Source organism: Lutra lutra, chromosome 6 (assembly GCF_902655055.1).
Source record: "Lutra lutra chromosome 6, mLutLut1.2, whole genome shotgun sequence".
Taxonomy (NCBI): Eukaryota; Metazoa; Chordata; class Mammalia; order Carnivora; family Mustelidae; genus Lutra; species Lutra lutra.
This window is the reverse complement of record NC_062283.1, coordinates 132531331-132554869: the sequence shown is the minus strand read 5'-3', so window position 1 is coordinate 132554869 and position 23539 is coordinate 132531331. Positions and strand designations below refer to the sequence as shown.

The window sequence follows — 23539 nt, the reverse complement described above, 5'->3', positions numbered from 1 at the left end:
AAATAAATTTGCCCCTCTTCTGTGATACTCCATGCGGATATCACCACCCACCCGGCTATCTTTGTAAGGACCGTGAGATCCTGTCTTTATGCTTCTTTCTTTCTCCTCACCAAGTCCTGCCAACTTTACCTCCATAGATATTTCTGGAACCAGCTCTCTATGCTATTATCACAGACTACTTTTAGAACTTTATAACTTCTCACCAAAACTATTCCCCTAAGTTCCTAATTGGTTTTCTCCACTCTAGTCTTCTGGAAGTTTCACCAAATTTGGGAAATTTCTAGCCATTACTTTTTCGCATAATTTTTCTCAACCTCTTCCACCTGTTTTTCTGGGACTCTAGTGACTTGTACGTTAGACCTTCTGATGCTGTTGCACAGGTCCGTGATGCTCCTGTGTTCTTTTTCCCAGCATTTTATCCCATTCTGCTCTGTAGGTAATTTCTGTTAACTTATCTATCTTCAAGTTCAGGGCCGCTTTCTTTCATCATCTCCGTTGTGCTATTACACCTATCCCGTGAACTCGTTTCTTTCAGATACTGATCAGTTCAAAATTTCTACGTGGGGGTTTCTTTCATGCTTTGCTTCTCTGCGGAAAATGTCTTTCTTTACATTTATCTCACCTGTGTTTATCTTTACCTCCTGCAACACGTAGAAGCTGATTTAGAGTCTTCGTCTGAATATTCCCACACCTGTGTTATCTCAGAGTTGTTTTGTTGATTGTCTCTTCCCTCAGGATTTGGCCACAGTTTCCTGGTTCTTTGTCTGACAGGTGTTAACCTTAAAAATAAAACAGCCAGTTATTTTAACAGCAAAAATGGATTTATTTGGGAAGAACAGAAAATTGCAGTCCAGGACCGCAAGCTATGGCAAAACCATCAGAAGTCTAGAGAACAAAGGGAAGGATGACTCTTTTATGGAAGAGAGGGGGGAAGTTGGGAGAACTGCTACAAACAAAAGTCCATTGGGGTGAAGTGGGAATTCAAAGTATAGTGGCTTTTCATGGCTGAGTTGTGACAGTCTCTCACTGACGGGGCTGCTGCCAGAGGAGGAGGAAAGCCTCTCTTCCTGCTAGGAGAGTAAGGTAGTATTTAGAAGCAGTACCCAGCTTGCTCCAGAGCAACGAATGTCTCCTGCTGTGAGAGCGGCAGGTGACCACGAGCAGCAAGAGCACGAGAGCTCCCCCTGCTGGCCTCCTGCCGTCATTTTAAGCAAAGTTTCCTCCTATTAATTTTTACACAGGCCCTTTCCTCTCGCCTCTTGAACATAGTGACCGTTAACGTGGTGCTGCCCCGGATCCTGTGAAAATCCTCCTCTGGAGAATGTATGTTTAAGCAGGCAAGCGCCCGGGTGGGGTTCACATTACAGGTTTTGCATCGCCTTCTGTAGTTGTTGGTTTCAATCTCAGTTCAGTTTTCAAAGCCTCTGCTCTGTTGCTCTGGGTCTGTCCTGAGCATGTACCACTCAGGGGTTGGACTGAGAGTTGGCCCATGATTAACTGCTGGTTGTCAAAGGCTTTGCTGTGCTGTGCTGCTTTGGGGCTCCTGCAGACAAGTGCAAGTCAGCAGTGAACCCAAGACTGACAGTGGTTCCTACACAAAATTAGGAAACCCCTTTGGTGACCCTGTCCTCTCCTTCCTCCCTGCTCACTTTCCAACTCACAGAGGCCCCTCTTCTCAGTTCACTGGACCTGCCCTCGGTATCCCTGGATGGAGAGACAGAGTTTCTGTCACAGAGTTAGCTACTCATGCAGCCAAACAGTTCCCACATGGGGTCTCTCCTTAGGACAGAAACGACAAGAGGGGAAAAGGCCAGGAAACCCATCCCCTGACGGGTTCCTTTTCCAAGTTGTGCCTCCCCTTCACAGTCTTGTACTTTTTCAGAGTCCTCGGGCAGTCGTTGTCTGTATTTTGTCATGAGTTTTTAGTTGTGATTAGCGGGAGAGATGGACAGAAGTAGCCTTATGATGCCAAAGCTATACCAGAACTATTCCCACCTTTAAGAATCCGCTTAGGTATGGATATTGGGGAGGGTATGTGTACATACAGACCTGTACCCGTGGGGCTAATAATACATTATATGTTTATAAAAAATAAAAATATTATTTAAAAAAAAAAGAATCTGCTTAGGTGTGGTGCGCCTGGGTGGCTGTCAGTTGAGGGTCCGACTCTTGGTTTTGGCTCAGGTCATGATCTCAGGATCATGGGATGGAGCCCCCGTGGGGAGACCCAAGGCCGCTCAGCATGGAGTCACTGGAGATTCTCCCCCTTGCCCTCCCCTTCGCCCTTCCCCCAGCTCATGCTCTCTCTTGAAATAAATAAATAAAATCTTTTTTTTAAAGGAAAGAAAAGAAAAAGAATCCACTTAGCTGTTACCTCCTCTAGCCAGCCTTTCCTGACCCTCCTCTCCGTAATACTAATAGTCCACCTACTGTTTCATCCAGAATGTTCCTGTTTATGTGTCATCTTCCCTACCATACTCAGAGTATTGAAGGGAAGGCACCGTGTCTTGTTTATCCTTTAGCATAGTGCCTGGCGCAAAGTGGGTCTTCAGGAAATGTTTGTTGAATGTAGTAGACTTTCTCTGGTCACCCTTACCAAAAATCTGAATTCATGTGTAGTTGTGCCACTGCTCAATTTTCTTACACATTCTAGCTTGTATTATAAATATTTTAGCACTTATCTTTCATTTCCTGGTGGATTGTAACCCCAAAGTTTTATGTCTCTATCTCCCTTGTAGCATTGTATTACATACTTAATAAATATTATTAAACTGAATTGAGGTTCAATTCAGTTAACTAATTTTAGTTAAAGGCTTTAATTCATCCTGATTAAACTTGCAAAAAAAACCCCAAAACAAAAAACCTCTAAATGAAAGGATCTACTTTCTAATTCTCCCCACTTCACTCCTGAAAGCAGCAGGATAGTTTGTCCAATTGCCTCCAGAGGTCACTCACCACCTTTTAAGAAAAAAGGTGTGATGAAAATAGGGTACTGTTTTGTTCAGGTTTCTCTTTAGGCTAATAGTGAGGATAAATTTTTTGTGTGAGACAATTCAGGAGAAATAAAATGTTGAGGTGCCATTTTCTTTCAGTTGAAAATAAATAGAGCCTTTTTTTTTTTTTTTTTTTAAGAATTTATTTGCGAGTGTGTGAGCCGGGGAGGAACCGAGGAAGAGGGAGAGAATCTCGAGCCGACTCCCCGTTGAGCTTGGAGGCTGACTCAGGGACATAGGGGCTCGATTCCACAGCCCAGACATCACAACCTGAGCAGAAACCAAGAGTCCCAGCTCAACCACTGAACCCAGGCGCCCCCTCAGTAAGATAACTTTTGTTTGCACTATGTGCTTTGAAAAGTTCAAAGTAGTACTGAAAGTATCTGACATGGGCGTCTGGTGGAATTTTTTTATCTCATTAAAAATTAAAACTTAGGGACACCTAGGTGGCTCATGTGGATAAGTATCTGCCTTCACTTGGGTGACGATCTTGGGGTCCTGGGATTGAGTCCTGCATCAGGCTCCTTGCTCAGTGGGGAGTCTGCTTCTCCCTCTGCTGCCACTCCCCACTCTCTCAAATAAATAAAATCTTTTTTTGAAAAATAAAATTAAAACTTACTGATTTTTAAATTTCCTTTTTTTGCTTGTTTTTAAAGGTTGAATGAATGCTTTTTTTTTTAAAGACTTTATTTATTTATTTGACAGAGAGAGATCACAAGCAGGCAGACAGGCAAGCAGAGAGAGAGGGGGGAAGCAGGCTCCCTGCCAAGCAGAGAGCCCGATACGGGGCTCGATCCCAGGACCCTGAGATCATGACCTGAGCGGAAGGCAGAGGCTTAACCCACTGAGCCACCCAGGTGCCCCAAATTTCCTTTTTTAAAAAAATAGAAACTTAGAATTTCCTTTAACTGGATTCATGGTAACATTCAAGACTATAGGACCCTTTGATCTGCCATCATAAGGCCTCCTATGCTGTTTTGATAAGATAAGATCTTTGGCTTACTGTACTGTTAGAAGCCAAAATCGACTTATCAAGAGAATAAAAATAAAGCAACCCAGAGTGAGAGATGGGCCACTGTAGATTCAAATAGAGATAGACTAACAGGGACGCCTGGGTGGCTCAGTTGGTTAAGCGGCTGCCTTTGGCTCAGGTCATGATCCCAGCGTCCTGGGATCGAGTCCCACATCGGGCTCCTTGCTTGGCAGGGAGCCTGCTTCTCCCTCTGCCTCTTTCTGCCACTCTACTCTGTCTGCCGGTGCTCGCTCTCGCTTCTCTCTCTATGACAAATAAATAAAATCTTAAAAAAAAAAAATAGACTAACATTTCTTAAAGTACTAAGTGCTGCGGGAGCAATTGGAGTCGTCCATATTAAAAAAAAAATACAGATGTATCTGTAAGAGATACATCCTTCCTCCGCTGGAGGCAGCCACCGACCCAGGGCTGGATGCCACTCTGCTCTGCTCAGGAGCCAAGCTGTTCTGGGTTAATCCCTGCCATCTAATACTGCGCTTGCCACCCTCTGCTTGGGAGAAGACCAACACCTCTGCAGAAATCCCCACAATGACAGGGACTGGTATGTTGCTAAACTAGGAACAAACACCAGTAGCAGGTTGGGTTTTTTTGTTTTTTTTTTTTTAAATTTCTATGCAAACTATATAAAAGCCCACCCGTTCATCGATTTACTCATTAAATAATTATTAAATACCCAGTCTGTGCCAGGCAGAGATCTAACAGTGAAAAAAGCAGACAAAAGTTCTTGCCCTCGTGGACAAGGTAGAAAATGAACAAATGCATTTGTAATGTGTCTATAGTGATCAGTACCATAGAGAAAAATAAAGCAGAACAAAGGGGGCAGCAAGTGAGGGAAATTAAAATAGTGTTGGGGAAGGCGTCTGTGAGTGACATTTGAACCGAGCCCTAACTGAAGTGAGGGAACCAGCCAGGCAGGAAGAGCATGCCAGGAAGAACAGATCTACAAGGATCCAGTAGCCGGAGTGAGCTCGGTGTGTTCTAGAAATAAAAAGGCAGGCATAGCTGGAGCAGCATGGGTGAAGGGAAGGTTGGTAGAAAATGAGAGAGCAAGCAGGGTTTCTGGTTGTGTGGGCCTTAGGTTAAGGATTTTCCGATTGTGTTGGAAGAATTCACTAGAGAGGAGCAGGAAAGAGAGCAGGGAGAGAGCTGTGTTTTAATAATTCTTTAACAAAATTCTTGTAACCAAAACTAGGATCTAAAAGAGTCATTGAAAAGTTCCATTGTAGACATCAAGGAAGAATTGAGAGCGAACCCTAGGTCAGTGAAGAAGGAATTTAATAAAGTCGGAGGTAAACAAATTATTCAAAATATGTCAAATTGAAATATTAAGGCAGAAAAAGCTTGGGAATTTGCACCAAGAAATCAAAGTGGATGGAGTACCTGAAGGGCAGAAGGAAAATTTGCTTTGGAGTTTTAACTCCAATGTGGAGTTAAAAATAATGAGTTGCCCACTTTAACTAAGTGGTAAAAAGTAAGTCTGGAAAGGCATTTGTGAAGAACTTTGAGAGCGCTGAATCCTAACCACTAGACCACCAGGGAGCGTCTGTGAAGAACTTTGAAAACCAAACTGAAGACCTAGTCTTTTGACTTTAGGAAGCTATGACGGGTTTGTGAGTAGTAACAGTATCATGATGAAAGCAGAGGACTAAGAACATCAGCAGACAGAACTGGCCGGTTGAACTGGAGTAGAAGAATCTAGAGAAACAGAAATAACTTCGGTGGTTTTATTCCACCAATTAGTGAAGTGATCACTGCATTTGCACTAGAGTGGCTTGGTCGGAACAGAAGGGTAGGTATGGAGGCAACAATTCCCATGATCGTGTGTGTGTGTGTGTGTGTGTGTGTGTGTGTGTGTGTGTGTGTGTGAGTGTGTGTTTTCTTCTGTGCATGCGTGCTGGATGGTAGCTTCAGAATTTCTATAGATGAAGGTATAAGATGACCATCTGGTCAGAAGGTGGGAGAGTTAGGGGACTCGTATTCAAGATAAACTATTTTTACTTCAATTGTAGCTTTATTTAGAGTGGCCAAGGGTAAGCAACTAAAGGAGATTTTAAGTGGGCTAAACTGCTCCCTGTCTCACCCCACACCACCCATTGGTTCTAATCTTGATACAGGGAAGGCCCAAATGATGCGAAAAATACGGCCCTAAGAACTGAAATCTAACTTTGAGGTTTCTTCTGAGAGAGAAATCCTGTACAGTGGAAAATGCCCACCTCACCCAGCTCTTGGGGGGGGGGGGGTAGGGTCAGCTCAATCGCCCACCAGCTTGACACGGAAATGCTTTGTATCTATTATTTCAGTGGGTGGACTTGTTGAGAGCCCAGCGAAGGGAGCTGAGATAGTCAAAATCCATGAGAATGAGTCAAACTGAGTCATTCAGCAAAAGAGCCCAGTGAAGAACAGGAGCTGAGCTGAGAAGTCAAAGCACAGGGCTTGGGAGGCCACAAGAATGAGGAGGTAAGGCCCGGCCACGGGCCTCACCTGCCAAAATAGCATCTTCCTGATGCCCAGCCTCTACCTGGTTTATATAATGCCAGGTACCGCAAGTAGCTTATGGTACGACTATGTTCCTGGACAATTAGGGAACATGAGTTGTAGACTCGAAAGCATTACTCAGTAACAGTTTATTGGAGCCCCTGGTTAGGTTTTCAACTCTTGCCTGGCTTCTTTGAAGGTGATTTCAGAAGGAAACAAATAATCAGCTCTGGACAGTTATCCCCGCCCTGCAAAGTTATATTGTTGCCCGGACCCCTCATGTGCTGGTGTTTGGAGGGAGGCTGTTTGGGAGGTAATTAGGTTTAGATGAGGTTGTGAGGGTAGGGCCCCATGGAAGGGATTAGTGTCCTTATAAGAAGAGAAAGAGAGGGGCACCTGGGTGGCTCAGTGGGTTAAGCCTCTGCCTTCGGCTCTAGGTCATGATCCCAGGGTCCTGGGATCAAGCCCCACATCAGACTCTCTTCTCAGCAAGGAGCCTGCTTCCTCCTCTCTCTCTGCCTGCTCCTTTGCCTACTTGTGATCTCTCTCTGTCAAATAAATAAATAAAATTTAAAAAAAAAAAGAAAAGAAGAAGAAGAAGAGGAGGAAGAGAGACCAGAGCCAGTGAGCTCTCTTGTGAGGACACAGAAAAGGCAACTCTCTGAAAGCCAGAAGAACACCTTCCCAAGGAACTGAATTAGTCAGTACCTTGATCTTGGACCTGTGAAAAATAAATTCCTGTCGTTTCAGACACCCAGTCTGTGGTATTTAGTTATGGCAGCCTGAGATGGCAAAAAATAATATCTTTCATAATGTTTTGGGGTTTTAGTGCAGGTAACAACTCTTCATGGTAACACCTGGATTGTTATAACTGAAGATTTTCTTTTGTACTCAAGTGTTTTAAATATAGACCAACTATTAAACCTAAAATAAAAGCCCTATTTGGCTAGCAGAACATATTAAATCCTATTAATAATAAAGATAAAAATCAGTATATGGGTGCTGTCATTTAGAGATGGTGAAAAGAGGAAGAGAGTTTGAGAGAGAGAGAGAATAATGAATGAGACAGATGAGCTGTTCACACTAGACCCCAAGGTCCGGTCTTTCAGAGAACAACTTTCCAAGGTTATGAACTCAACTGTTAGTTCATCCAGAGCTGGTCAGCTTCTAGAAAACTAACTGATATGACCAGACCCAAAGACGTGGATCTGCAAACCTGTGTCTAGTGTTCCCAGGGCACCCCTTCCCAGTGAGTTGGTTAGTTGGGCCAATCTAGACATCAAATGATAGGTTAGTTAGTGGTCAGAAAACTAAAGCCCACAGGCCATATCCGCCCACAACCTGTTTTTGTAAATAAAGGTTTATTGGAACACAGCCACACATATTTATCTGCACATTATCTATGGTCTAGTTTTGCACTACAGTGACCGAATTGAGTAGCAGTGACAGAGACTTCATGACCAGAAAAGTCTAAAATATTTACCATCTGGCCCTTTACAGAAAAAGTTTGTTGACCACTATATTTCAAATTTATCTTTTAGAGCAAAACATTGAGGAGAAGGAATTTATATATATCCTTAGAACTTTAGAAGCAGATAAATTGCCATTTTCCATGATCAGGCTTATTTTTTGGCTGTAGTAGCAAAATCAGAATCCTAGAAGTGTTGGGAATATAGTGACAAATTCTTGTCCTCTGATGCTCTTTTTAAAAATACACTTGACTTCTGCATTCCAAGTCTTCTGAAAGTTTAGCCCTGATTGTAAGGATTTAAAGTTTCTATCTTTCCTTTCAGGGAGATGACCTAGATCTGTCTGAGATCTGGATTGTGCCCTAGTCTTATCAACAGTATCTTTATAAATTGTTACTGTAGCACGTTACTTCCACAGACGATTTGCACAAATAGCTACTCCTATCCGTATCAGCTCCATTCTCACCAGTTTCAAACCGTGAATGTCCCCCTTCCATTTTAGGGGTGAGATTTTCTGACTTTGTCCACAGATTCTCTTAGAATGCGTTACGTTTGTGGCTGTTAGATCAAGTACTATACTGGCATGTACTGGACATCTGAGCTTCTCAATATTTAATCACAAAAGGAAGTAAATTCTCCCGTAGGTGAAGAGGTTCAGAAGAGCACACGGTTAAACCTCTCAGTAGGGGGCGCAGGAGGGACATGGTCAGAGGAAGGGGGCGTCTGGTTGTCCAGGGCTTCATTTTGCTCTCTCTTGCCCTCGTTGCAGAGACCCTGATGGCACGGGTCATGAGGGTAAGGGGAGAGGAGTTGTTCCCTCTAGGGGTGCTCTGCCAGAGCTGTGCCTAGTCCCTTGTCTATCACAATGTCACAGACCTTGCCTGGGCCCAGTAACCACCTTCACTTGGTCCTCCCAGAAGCGGACTCCAGGCCTCGGGCTGACAATAGCCCCCTAACTCGATTTGCACATCTACTCCCCCCCACACCCAGCCTCAGCTCACTTGCGCCGCAGAGGGTGGCTTCCGCTGCTCACCTGTCCCAGACTTCACATACCCCCAGGCCACCCTACCCCCCACCACCAGCTAAAGAGAAAAAAAGTTACCTCGGGGAGCAGGACAGGGAAGGGTCAGGGAGGGGAGATTCAATTTTAAAGGGCAGGGGAGGCCTCATTGAGAAGACTTTTCAGCAAAGCCCTAAGGGACATGACGGAGCAATCCAGGTGTATAGCTGGGGGCCGAGCAGCCGGGGCAAGGGGCTGCAGTGTGAGGGTGCGGTGCAAGGAGGCAGGTGGCTCAGGAGGAGAGAGCAGGACACACACACAGACATGACAGGTGCCAGAACGAGGGGAGCTTTGCCAATCATGGCACGACTTCAGCTTCTTTTTCTTCTTTCTCTTTGTTCCTTCCTTCCTTCCAAGTCATTGTTTCTATTTTTATTTATTTTTAACTTAATTTTTTTTTTTAATTCGAGTTAGTTAATGCTTAGTGTAGCATTGGCTTCTCGGCTTTCTCTGAGGTAGCCTCAGGAAGGTTCTGAGCAGAGGACTGGCTTTGCCTGCCACGTTGTGACTGGGTCATGCTGGCTGTTCTGTAGAGAACAGAGGGGGAAGCAAGGGAAGGGAACAAAGGACAAAAGAGACCCTGATGGCGCGAGTCAGCGTGGTAGCAGGTGGCAGTAGTGAAACGTGCCAGCTCTGGACATATTTCGGAGGTAGAGCCCATGGGACTTGCTGGCAGGCCAGCAGTGTGTGCGAGAGTAGGAGAGAGGGGGTGAGGATAACTCAAAGGTGTTTGGTCCACACAACCAGAAAAATAAAGTTGCCATTCACCGGAACAAGGAGAGCTGCAAAAGAAGCAAATTTGGGGGGGAATCTTGGGAACTTGGTTTGGGATATGTTAAATTGGGAGATTCTTTGGTCGTTCAGTTTAGAGGTGCTGGGTTGGCAGTTGGATCTAAGGGTCTGGAGTCAAAGGGTGAGGCGTGTGCTCCACGGCTGATGTAGGTAGCAAGTCCACTCAGGAGCTGGGGCGGCCACTGCGTGGGGGAGCGTGGAGGTAGCTTAGAGAAGCTGGGATGCACTCTCCGTGTTTAGAGCTGGGAGCCTGAAATGGAGTGGCTAGCAAGGAAGGGGGAAAGCCAGGTAGGTGTGTTGCACGGGAAGCCTGATTCAGGGATCAGAAATTGATGCCCATTGTACCACTCCTGATCATTCAAATAAAATGAGGACTGAAAAATGACGGCTTGATTTAGCGACATGGTGGTCAGTGGTGACCTTGAGAAGGGCAGTTTCAGCAGAGTGGTAGGGGCAAAATCCTCAGACGCTCAAAGAGAATAGGAGATAAAATTGAAGAGTGAGTAGAAATTTTTTCAAAGTCTTTTTCCTTTTGGCCGTTTCTAAATGGATGGAAAGAAACGAGACAGTAGCTGCAGGGGGCACATGGGTTTTTTAAAAGAGGTCTTTTCCCCACCAAGATGGGAGAAATAAAAGCGTGTATTTATGCTGATGGAAACGATCTGCTTAAGGAAGCTGGAAGTGTTTAATTTGCAGGGTGGGAGATGTAGGGGCAACTAGTGAGCTAAATATTCAGAGAGCTATTTGGATTTTTTTTCGATCCCAGGAGTAAGGGTAGGGAACAGAGTTGAGAGAGAACAGATCTGGGATGCTGAGAGGGAGTGCGGATTGTGAGGGATGGAGCCAACAGGAAGAAGAGCTCAGAGTTGAAGGGCAGGCCAAGTGGAAGTGAGAAAGAGGGAATAAAGTGATCATAAGTCACGGTAAGAGAGGGATGATATTAAAGATTTCAAAGATGGAGCCATTTGCAGAGATGACAAGGTCCCAGGTGTTGCTGTTGAGTGTGAGTGGAAATAAAGTTGCTCCCCATGAACATTGAACATTGGACCAAAAGCCGTTTGCTGGAGTAACTGTCAGAAGTCCAAGAGTGACCAGGGAGGCTCATAGATGCTGGAGACAAGGATGCATGGTTAAGCTGAATGGTGTGACTGTGGGAAGCAAAGGGCCCAGCTAGGAGGAAACCACTATTTGGGGTAGGGTTAGTGAGCTTGCCGTACCTGAAAGAGTTCAAAACGACTTGCGACTCAAGCATTTAAAAAAAGAACTCATTTAGATTTGTTAGTTGGAGATTTGAGAACTTTCTATGTTAAGTCCGATACTGTAATTATTTGAGCTATGTCTCTAGAAAAATTTGGCTTCCTGTATACATTAGAATTCCTTTTTTTCCTATAAAAATTATTTTCCCAGGAGAGTGAATTTTATCCCGCTTAGGATCAGTAACAATTTCTCATATCCATTCTCTCCTGGTTTTCTCAAAAGCCCTCCAGGGGCCCCTATATTTTTGCACCTATGCCCAGGCATGTAAATAATTATTGGAGTTGGGGCACCTGGGTGGCTCAGTCGGTTAAGCATCTGCCTTCAGCTCGGGGTATGATCCCAGAGTCCTGCAATCGAACCCCATATGGGGTTCTCTGTTTGGCCAGGAGCCTGCTTCTCCCTCTGCCTCTGCACTGCCCCTCCCACCTCCACTCATCCTCTCTCTCAAATAAATAAAATCTTTTTTTTTTTAAAGATTTTTATTTATTTATTTGACAGAGAGAGAGAGAGAGAGATCACAAGTAGGCAGAGAGGCAGGCAGAGAGAGGAGGAAGCAGGCTCACTGCCAAGCAGAGAGCCCGATGCGGGGCTCGATCCCAGGACCCTGAGATCATGACCTGAGCCAAAGGCAGAGGCTTAATCCACTGAGCCACCCAGGCGCCCCAAATAAAATCTTTTTAAAAATAAATGAATAATTATTGGGATAAACGATATAGCACAATTCCATATTCTTGAGTTTAATGTATAAGATCTCTTCAGCAACATTCAGTGAAAATGATGATTTGCTCTGTGGTCAGGGCACATCCAGTAATAAACATCCTCTGACTGCGGAGTCCGTTTTTCTCGCAGTGGGCATCCACCCAAATGCCAGCCCGCTTCTGCATCATCCCCTGAAATGTCAGAGAGTCAGAGGTCCCAGGTAGCAGCGGAATGCAAGAAATTTAATCAGTATAAGCAAAACAGTAATGTAAATCAATCTATAAAGAAGAGGTTCAGATAGAAATCGCTTTTGGACTCTCCCATGCTTTGGGATAATTTCTCTCCCCGTCACCCGCCCAGCAGAGGTAACAATACCCAAGCACATTTGGAATACATGTGTGCAGCTTAAAAGGCACACAGCTGATTTTGCTTTCATTCAACACAGGTGGTTTCTTTCACTTCAGTAATTTTTCCTTCCCTCATCTCCCCAGGGAATTCCATAAATATAATCACAAAGCCTTACAGAAATTTGCTAACAGTTTTTAATTGTATTTACTGAGAATACCACATTGTTCCACAGTAAAATGATTTTATTCTCCAAATGATTACAAAGCTCTTTCCATTAAAAAGGTTTTGGTTATCTATATGAAATTGCACATTATAAAAAACCAATTATAAATTACACTCTTTGGAAAGAAAAAAAAACATTTTTTAAATGCAAGTACTAAAACGCTGCATACTGATCAAACCCAGCATAATTATTTCACATCGTGATCTCTATTTAAGCAACTGTTGTACCAAAAATGGCATCCGTGTAGGCAGGGAAGCAGAGCCTCACCGCGGTGTACAGCGTGCACTTGGCATAATTTGGTTTTGATGTCTAAGATATAGCATGTTTTTCTAACTTTGAAAATATGCACATAATTTGAAATTGCCTTTCAGATAAACATTAGAATAAGTTGATATGAAAAATGTCATATTATATGAAGAGATACTTAAAATATCCACGCTCTCTCTTAATACTGTAGGGTTCTGTTTGTTGTAGCTACCATTTTCAGGCTAAAAGAAACTGGTAGGAGAACAAACGGACAAAACGCAAATTTATCCAGCATTACAGCACAGTGCCTTTGGAATCTTACAGTTCTCAAACCACATAAATTAAGTCAATCCAGAAGTTAGTAAAGGGGTATTTCCTCTTACTGTACAGTGACTCCTCATGAACAAGCCCCCATTCTCCCTTCCACACATAACCCAGGTTAACAGTGGTTAGTTAGGAGTTATCATTAGTTCACAGAGAATCCCGTATACTCTGGTAGATTCTAAATGTATGATTTTCCTAATTTCCTAGAGTGTATCATTTTCCGATTTATATTTATAAAATCCTCCTAGAGTTCAGGAAGTCTATAAAAGCAGGGTTAAATAAAAACCTGTTATACTCACTTCATCAGAATCCCACTCAGGAGACCTTAAGACTCAGAGACCCATGTGGCATTTTAGGTGGGTGTCATCTTGTAGGCTACAACCACGATACTAAGAACGTGGAATAAATCATAGGTCTGAGATTTGCTCACACTGACCCAGATGTATTCTTTACTACTTTAAGTCTTTATGTTAAATCTGAAAGATGAACAATGATACTTTTGGTGAGAATTTATGTAACTCATTATCCAAGTTTTAAGACTGATGACTCCCCTAACTCTAATTTTAGCCTGAAAAATAGCTTAAAGTATCCACTTTAACAAGCTCATTAGAAAGCTTTTTGTAACATATAAATATATATATACAATAAAATATATATAAAACTTTTTTCTATACACCCTTAAAGACTACTTTGAGTAGCTAACTTTGTGCTAGAAACATTGACAAGGGAGTTTTTAAGTTTTATGTTATTTCAACTATTTTATTTTTATGTTTTAATGGAGATATAACGGACATATAACATTGTATGGGACTTTTTCCTCCAAGTTATTACCTTCAGGGTATATTCATTACTAAGTTTTCATTTGGTGATCATTTTCTTTTCAGTTTTGTACTTTAAAGCCTTACATGTTAATGAAAATTATATACCTCTAAGTAGGTATCAGAACTCAATTGCTTTTTAGGTGAGGTTTTTTTTTCCTTTAGCTGTATATACAGAATATAACATGCATAATATTGCTGGACCTACACATTTCCTGTTGTGATATATATATATATATATATATTTTTTTTTTTTAAAGAAAAAATAATTTTGAAATGAACATGACCTTTAGCACCAATTTTAACCTAATTTTTCTTTGGTAGGAAGAAAGGCACCAAATATATAGTCTGCTCATTGTGTGCGGTTCAAAAAATAGCACTCGTGAAGCCCTCAGACCCTGAAGTACTCCTCCAATATAGACTGAATTATGAAAGATACTGTGACCCATTAACCTTCTAGTATATTAGCGTATACTACAGAAGACTACATTTAGGGAAGATCCTCACAGAAAAGGCTTTGTGTGCTTACCCACACTTAACATATTTAACAAATGCACTCTTCTAAAAATGGACAGAGACTAAAAAGTATTATTTAGTAAAGAATAAAAGTCACGTACCAGAGGCTCCAAAATTGTGTCACAGATTTCATTAGATTTCCGAAAGTTATTTTATACTGATAGTTCCTACCACACACATGGTTAGTGACATTCAACTCCAGAATACTCTTCTTATAGCACTCATACTGAAAGGCCAGAAACATCTTTGATTAGACTGGGAACTTGTGGGTTGGCTCCTACACTACTGCCACACTCAGCGACAGCATTTTTGTAAAACTCCAGTGAGACAAAAGTTCATTGCCACGATCCCTGTTCTGCTAGGAAAGGGGTGCCTCCTGCAGGAATGTAAGGTGTAAGTTATATGGTTAAGGCACAAGCATGTAATCTGTTGTCAGCGAGTACGCATTTCTGTGCCAAAGAAAACACAAATGAAAATAAGACTTTGTTAAGCCGCCACTGTAGTTTGAAAAGCTACCGGTGAAACATTTCGCTAAGTGTTCATTTTTCTATACGGGTCACAAATTTCTTCAGTTTTCCTGTTTCCCATTATCCACAGGCCACATTTGTTAATACTCTGTTTTTGTTCCTCTTATATCCACTTCTCAGAACAAAGTACCTAAGCAGTTTTACTGATAGTTTGGCCTCGGTATTCCTTGCACTCCCTTGCCTTTTAATCTCAGAGTCACTACTAGCTCCTTTCTGATTAAGCACGACTCGATTAAGCTGGGCTTTTAGTTGGACACTGAAAGCTGAGGTAGGTGGCCTGTCATGATCAAGTACTTAGAAAGGTTTTATTTCATTCCCAATGTCTAACACACTAACAAAAAATTGAAATCTTCTGTTTTGTAAATGAGGTAGCCTCCTATATTGTATGTCAGGAAAATAGTACCGTGGGAGAGTTCCTTGAAGGTACAGAGATCAAGATGATTAATGTTTATTATTGAAAAGTTGATAATTTTTTAAAGGGCAAGCTAAGTAAACTAGATCCCAAGTTTTAGGGTTTCTTTGAGTGACTCAAAGATGGGGCAATGAATTGTTTCATGGATCTTTATTGTCTCGAGAGGAGTCATCTAAAGTCATCTGGTTAAGTCCACACTTATGTAAGGTTAGGAATTGGGATTGTTGTCTTCAGGTTTCACATTTGCTGTGGGCATTTGGCCCTTTATTTCTGAGATTGTAACTCATCACTCTATAGCGTATTTATAAAACAAAGCATTAGTGTCTGCCAATAAATAAACTGATAAAAAAGGCTGTGATTATAAAATTACAGTGAGCCCACGAGCTGTCTGTTGTTGCTCTCCGCCTTGTTCATCTTTGTCCCAGGAACCATGCTCAAACTCAGCTCCAGATTACCCCTAAGTATCAACAAAAATCAGTAAGTGTAACCCGAGCAGAATTAATGATTGTCAGTCAAGTAGACTGGCAAGGCTGCCTTCTCTGCTGTGTTCTTACTCCACATTACTCCACATCACCATTACCAATGGCACACTTGTTCTGTTTTAGTAACAAGGTAAGAATTTTGTTTTTAAGAGTTAAACTACGATGATTCTTTTCTCTTAGCTAAGATACTACTTGCCTTTCAAATTAAAGAATATAAATGTAAAATAAGAACACGTCACTTCCTTCTCCTTTTCACACATTGGCAAAAGCAATAATTTGCAGCCTAACACAAAAATTGCTCCTTAACGTTTATGCCAGCAACAATGAAGATTTCAGTGTTCGAAATTTCCTAAGGAGTTTAAAACTTAAATTGTTAACATATTTTTTAATTGGAGCTAATTAACTTCTCCTTTCCACTTGTGTCTCTAGACTCTGGGAGTTTACTCTAACACCATTCACCATAAAGTCTAACACAGATTCATTAAGAACCACATGTGAGGGGCACGCTACGTTCCAAAGCATCCTCCACAACGTGCTCTCAGGCTAAGATCTAGCAAAACTTTAATAGAATATGAAAATCAAAGTAAAAAAGTATGCCCTCTGAAAATTCTCATGTTAAGAATTTGACAGTCTTTTCTCTGAAAGCATTAAACATTTAAGTTCTAGATATTAGCACAAAAGATGCTAGTCATATGAACTTCCTTCCCAGATTTTAATCACATAATTAATGTTTTCAGTGTAGACCAATAGAACTCTTTAGTTCAAGGCTGAGAGCAAGCCATTCACCAGGTTACATGACGTGGCATGGGCTTCCATTCTCTGAAGCCATAGGTACCAGTAAGTAGGGCTGCTAAGCAGCCAGTAGAACTAAGCAAGGAGGTTAATGAACTCCTCAGCAGGTTTTTGAAGCACGAGGGAAGTAAAGAGAAAAAGAATGATAAGGAGAAAGAAAACAGGAAAAGCAAGCAGAGTGTAAGAAAGAACGGGAAAGTGCACTACCGGGAACCCCCCTCGGTGCCACCCACGCTGGACGTGGCCTGCCCCTGTTCACTGCATTTTCTATTCAGTTTTCTCTTGATTTAACAGCAACAGTCATCTGGACATAAAGTGGTTTATAAATAACAAAGGTAAAAATTAAAATATTCTTCAGTGCAGTTAAAAGGATTAGAATTACCAGAAGTAAAAACAAACCTGTGTTTACTTTACAACTAATTGTACATTTACTTTAAGGAATACTATGTAACCGTCAAAACCCACAAAAATCTTGCCATTTGCAATGATGTGGATGGAACTAGAGGGTATTATGCTGAGTGAAATGAGTCAGAGAAAGACAATTATCATAAGATCTCTCTGATAGGAATTTGAGAGGCAGGACAGGGGTCGTGGGGGGAAGGGAGGGAAAAAAATGAAACAAGATGGGACCGGGGAGGGAGACAAACCATGAGACTCTTAATTTCAGGAAACGAACTAGGGTTGCTGGAGGGGAGGGAAGGGATGGAGTGACTAGGTGATGGACGTTGGGGAGGGTATGGGCTACGGTGAGTGCTGTGAATTGTGTAAGACTGATGATTCACAGACCTGTACCCCTGAAGCAAGCAATACATTATATGTTAATAAAATTTTTTTAAAAGTGTAGAAAGTTGAAGCTAACAGAGTTACGGTTTGCTTCATCCTTGGGCAGAGCCCACGGGATCTTCTGCAAACACATAGAAAAAAGTACTGTGGATCCGGAAGTACAAATGAAGTCTTGCTTCTGTTTCTGACTAGAATTTGAAGCCTAATGCAAGCCTGTGCAACCTCGAGTGGACATTACAAGTCTCTTAGTAGGACTGCAGACAATGGATTGCAACTGTGATCAAAGAAATTGATAAATTTTGAGTAAAGTATCAATCTAGGTGGTTTATTATTACTGAAATGGATGGATACCAAGAGTATCTACTGCTTTAACTGAAATGTTTCTGGAAGATCCATGGGTGTCTGATTCAGAGTCTCTTTAAGGAGGAATAATTATTCCCCTTATATTGTTGGCCTCAAATGCTAGAACCTTCTGAATGTGAGAATTTGCTGATTCTCTCTGAGAATCAGGATGATGAGATAGAAAGCAGAGTTCTGACTCTACTGTTTTCCTCTCAATTGCATGGATTGAACAAAAACATTTAGGCCCTCCAGGTCACTCTCTTGCAATAAAGTTAACACGGTTCAGAAATTAGAAAGGATTTACCTGGAAAGATTAGGGTAACGTTTCTTGTTCTAAAACACAAATCCTTATGAATATTGGTATTTGTCATTTCTAAGTTTGCAGAACTTCAAGACTTCTAGAGCTTTTTGTACCAAACATGTTATGAAATATAATTTTATAGAATTTAGCATCTTTTGTACTTTTTAACTTTATGTTATTACAGCAAAGAACTGTCCATAACAGTCTATTATAGGAGAGATTTTTCAGTGTCATAGGACTGTTTAATTCATTCCATCTGACTGAAAACTGCATATGTGTAATTTTATACATGAACACAATATTCTGAGATCTAGGTTTTACTATAAATACTTCAGCTACTTCGCTTTTTTTTTTTTTCTTAAGTAGGCTCCACATTACTACTCACAACCCTGAGAGATCACTACCTGAGCTGAGATCAAGAGTCCTGAGGCTTAACCAACCGAGCCATCCCGGCGCCCCACTTTGCTCTTTTGTTATGGAAACTAACCTTTGAGTTTCAGATTACTTTTTTTTTTTTCCCTTTCTAAAATCAGTCAAATTTTGAAAGGGGAAACATTTTGGAGGTCTCTACCGAGTTAATTTTCTCTTTTAGAATTCTTTCTGTAAAATCGGCAGGGGTAGGGACAAGTCTTAGGAGTGTATGCTAAAACTATTAAAAAAACTTTTTTATAATGGCAGGTTTGATGATTGGTCTTAGTTGTATACTTTTCTGATCTCAAAAGCACTGTTAATAATGAGGAAGCACATTTTTATATAACTAGGCATGAATAAATAAAGAACCCAATAATATATTGTCATTTCTAAGCCTTTTTTTCTTTTTCTTTCTTTTTTTTTTTTTTTTTAGAGCACGGGTGGTTGGGTGGCAAGGGGCAGAGGGAGAGAGAAAATCTCAAGCAGACTCACGCCCAGCACGGAGCCTGATGCGGGGCTTGAATTCATGACCCTGAGATGAAATCAAGAGTTTGTCACTTAATTGACTGAGCCACCCAGGTGCCCCCTAAGTCATTTTCTAAAAACTTAAAATAAGAATATGAAAGGGCAGAACGGTCAAAATATAGTTGTTTTTTAAGCAACATAACCTTCCAAAAAGACAAATTACCCAAGTTTCCTAAATATGAAATACAGAGGTACTAAAAGTTACAACCATGTGTATGTCATAGTAAACTGCTGAATGTCTTCACAATCAAAAATCATTTAAAATCCTATTAAAAATAAATTGTACATTTAGCATTCCTACTTTCAAATTCTGGGTTTTCTAGCTGTTTTATTAACCACCTCACTTCCCTCTAGCCCCCTATGTGGCCTGCCCACCCCCCATCCACAACTACAAATCCTTATGTTCTTCAGGTTTCAGCTAAAGACAAAGAAAGATTAGATGCTGGAAGAAAAAGTAGGAAGATAAGAGATTAAGTCTCTGTCCTTACAGAGAAGTTCAAAACAGATGGATCCTGGAGGTGCTTTAGAAAAGACAGCATTCTTCCCAAGTTAACAAGCTACATTTGAGGAAGCTCTAATACACATTTATACTTAGGACTTAAATATACTTTGCATATTAACTTTCAAAGACATAAATAAGAAACATTCAGGATGAGGAAAGTATTCCTATTTTTTGTAGATGAGTTTTATTTTTGTGGATGAGTATGGGTCATGGCATGACTTTGGTTTTAATTTTAGGTCTTTAAAACATTAATACTTTTAAATATTAAAATTAAAAATTAAATTTAAATTTAAATTTAAAAAATCTTAAAAATTAAAATTAAATATTAAAAATAATACATTTATGCAAGTGTCTTTGCATAAATAGAAAAATCTGGGAATGTTAATGGGGAGTGTGCTGGGATAAATACCAACGAGTGCAAATTTTGCCAGAAATTCTCTTTATAAGTGCTTTTAATCTTTCAAGACCTATTGATTTTATAAATGAATTTGAGCAACTGTTTCTATCAGAAATATTTTCTGCATAAATACAAAGATTTTTTTTCCCCATTTGTACCTGAAACTGCCAACTTGATAACATGCTCAGTAGGACTCTGTGGAAATGTCACGTCCTAGTGCTAACAAATCCCAAAGTCAGAAAAATTCTACGTGAAATGGTCAGAATCTCTTTCATTCATTCTATTTCACTTTATTGTTACACTTTAAACAAGTTCAGAAATTTGGGGGTTTCTGGCTACTTAAGTAAAACACACTGCAAACCGAAAGGGAACAAATGGAGGAGGAAGAAATGCCTGCTTCCCGAATTGCTCTGCCCTTATGACCAGGATCCCTTCTGTGTCGTGCACGAATCTGAACACGGTGCTACCATCTGCTCCTGGAAGCTCCCTGGACACCGGATCAAGGCGAAATAACTTAATTTCAGATCTTATTTAACAGCAGGCAAGCAGCTTTAACACAGACTTGAGGTTTAGGTAGATCTAACATTACCTAGAATCCAGGCTTCAATCTTGTAAAAAGTTTCCCAGTAGCAGAAAAAATTAAAACAGAGATACCGGAATTAAAAACATCACGTGAGACAATAGACAATATTTCCAGTCCTAACCAAATTGCAACCCTTTCATTATAGCTTGAGGTATTTTTAAATATTTGTACAAGCGTATTAGCATTCACAGTTTCCAGAGTTGCTTTTTACTGAAATAGCATCAATGCTCACAATACTTGACTTTCCGACGTAAGTTTTCATATACCAGAGTCTCTGCCCGCACACTCAGGAAATGCCAGACAGCTAGCTATTCAGTGGCAGAAAATGGTTCTTGTAGTAATAAGGGTTCTAGTTCCTCATTATTGTGCTATTCCTAGTATGTAATTAAAAAAATAAGAAATTTGCAATTTATATAAAAGGAAAACTTGCTTAAACTTCTGAAAGCAAGTTCAGTCTGGTGGAGGTATGTAAGACATTAAATAACAGAGTCAGATTCTTTCTTAAAGATTCCGGATGAGCTTGACAGCAGAGAGTTCTGATTCTCCAACATTTTCTCCATCTTTTCTCCTGCAGTGGTTTTATCAATCTCTCTTTGCTTCTTACTATGGATCCAGGGAATAGAACAAAGGACAGCACCTCCAATAAGGGGAGGGATTCCAGAGAGGTAGAATGCCACATCATAGGAGCCCAGCTTGTCACGAAGTAACCCTGGGAAGGGAAAAAACTGTCACTGAGAGAGAACAAGGGTGGCTCCTAGGGGTCTCAGATCAATCATACATTTCTTAGAAAATGGGTCTGAAGGGCGCCTGGGTGGCTCAGTGGGTTAAGCCTCTGCCTTCAGCTCAGGTCATGATCTCAGGGTCCTGGGGTCGAGCCCCACATCAGGCTCTCTGCTGAACGGGGAGTCTGCTTCCCTCTCTCTCTCTCTCTGCCTGCCTCTCTGCCTACTTGTGATCTCTCTTTCTCTCTGTCAAATAAATAAATAAAATCTTTAAAAAAAAATGGGTCTGAAGTATAAACCTTTTCTGATATGAGAAAGGAAAAAAGATCTCAGATCTTTAATCTTGCCACAGACTACAGGTCTTTGGGTTTGCGTACCAAGATATTACATGGAAAAAAATATTTGTAACCAAGCTTTGGCTTTTTCAAAACCGTTCCGAGGCCTTTGGGGTACTGTGACCCAGGGTATAATGGTCCTTATTTCAGGGGAAGGTGGATAAACCACCAGCCTGAAACTTCTCTCATACACACATATCCCACAATGTCTGTATTGCAAACTTTCTTGGGCCTACTTGCTTATGAAATAACATAAAGGTATTTAAAATTAGGATTCAAGGGGCGCCTCGGTGGCTCTGTCAGTTAAGCATCTGCCTTTGGCTCAGGTCATGATCCTATGGTCCCAAGATCAAGCCCCACATCAGGATCCTGGCTCAGCGGGGAATCTGCTTCTCCCTCAGCCTCTGCTCCTCCCCGCTCCCCTGCTTATGCTCGCTCGCTCGCTCTCTCTCTCTCCCCCCCCTCCCTCAAATAAATAAATAAAATCTTTAAAAAGATAAATAAAATTAGAATTCAAAATCATGAAAAATTATAGATCTGAGAGTTAAGATGAAAAAGTTAGATTGTTAAATATATTTCAGCACATGGGAGTAAAACATTTGGCAGTCTGATAGCTCCTTGGGCCCTGCTTCTGAAAACTCTCATTCAGAATACTCCTTATTTCTGGGGGTATAGCTCAGTGGTAGAGCATGTGACTGCAGAATACTCCTTATTTCTAATTTCTCTAGAAAAATCCAGATTTTTTTTTAAAGATTTTATTTCTTAAGTAATCTCTATACCCAACATGGGGATCAAACACCCTACCCTGAGATCAAGAGTCACAGGCTCTACCAACTGAGCCAGCCATGTGCCCTGCAAAACCCAGATTTTAAAAGTTATCTTAGTGTTTTTAAACTTTTGTCGCTTTTAAAATAAAACATCAGTTATCCGAAATGTCCAAGGAACACAATGAATTGAGTATCTAACTTTTTGAAATAAACTGCCGAGAATTTGTCCATTAAGTACTGACACATTAAAAAAATGTACATACAAGACAATAATTACACGGCAACAAATCTTTTGTTCAACAATGATTTGATTCATAAGCGTTTGAATTTACATAATTTCACATCCATACCCTTGCATTTTTAAATACTGTAAGTAAAAAAGCCCCCCAAATAACCAGTTCTTATATTTCCTATTTCTCTCTCTATACATCCAAACTTTAAAAAGTTACAAACTGAACATTTGGGACGCCTGGGTGGCTCAGTTGGTTGGACGACTGCCTTCGGCTCAGGTCATGATCCTGGGAGTCCCGGGATCGAGTCCCGCATCGGGCTCCCAGCTCCATGGGGAGTCTGCTTCTCTCTCTGACCTTCTCCTCGCTCATGCTCTCTCTCACTGTCTCTCTCTCAAATAAATAAATAAAATCTTAAAAAAAAATGTACATTTATTCTAGACAGAAACCTAAAATATACAGATACAATTTTAGATATTGTATTAGAAATTAGAAATGTATATTGTACAACAATATACAGATACAACAATATGCAGATACAATTTTCCTATCTTCTGAATCAGAATATTCTGTGTATAACTATACCTTTCCTCCTTCTGAGCACTAATTATCATGTCTGACTGTCATACTGTGACCCCTCAGAACCTCCTGGTGAGCCAAGAGCTTTCAGCTGCCAGTGGCTGCCTATTTGGCCTACTTTGAAAGTTTCCGGTTATCTCCCGTTACTGGTCTGTTCTCAGTTATTTCTAGTTGCAAACAGCATTCCTACCAAAGTGCTGCTTATAATCTGCTGTAGACTTGGAAACCCTAAAAATCCAAGCTTGTGAGGTGTAAAAATAGTGGAAGTCGTGTATTATCTGGGGGACAGGGGAAGGGCTGGAGGGTCCTCCTGCAGGGAAACTGAGACCTTTAGTGATTGTTTGCTTATTCATGACTACGTTCCCAGTTGGCAAAGTTGCTAGATATGAGTGGTTCTGGATAGGAGAGTGAGCTTTCGCTGGGCCACTCACAGGCGAGACACAGATGACAATACATACAATTCAACTTTATCCTAGTTTTATCGAATCATAACCTAATAATTCACATGGGCACCCAAGTTATATTGAACACAAGGCACCTTTATACTATTCAGAAGATTTCTAAAGGTAAAATTCATAGAACATAAAATTAACCAT

The 23539-nt window shown here is 41.0% G+C and overlaps 1 protein-coding gene across 2 annotated transcripts in view; it reads right to left on the bottom strand.

Moving 5' to 3' along the window:
• Window positions 1–18365: 18365 nt before the first annotated feature.
• The window catches only part of SLC16A10 (solute carrier family 16 member 10), a 132035-nt gene continuing 126861 nt past the window's right edge, over window positions 18366–23539 (bottom strand). Inside the window, exons 6-7 of one of the 2 annotated variants that reach the window (XR_007128224.1) lie at window positions 19074–21019; window positions 18366–19022 (exon numbers count right to left, since the gene is read on the bottom strand). Coding sequence is in view for 1 of the 2 variants with exons in the window: in XM_047734513.1 (XP_047590469.1) it covers window positions 20787–21019 (233 nt within the window). In the remaining variant the exon portion in view is untranslated. Of the gene's footprint in view, window positions 21020–23539 lie in introns of both variants that reach the window. The other variant, XM_047734513.1, reaches the window with a different exon arrangement.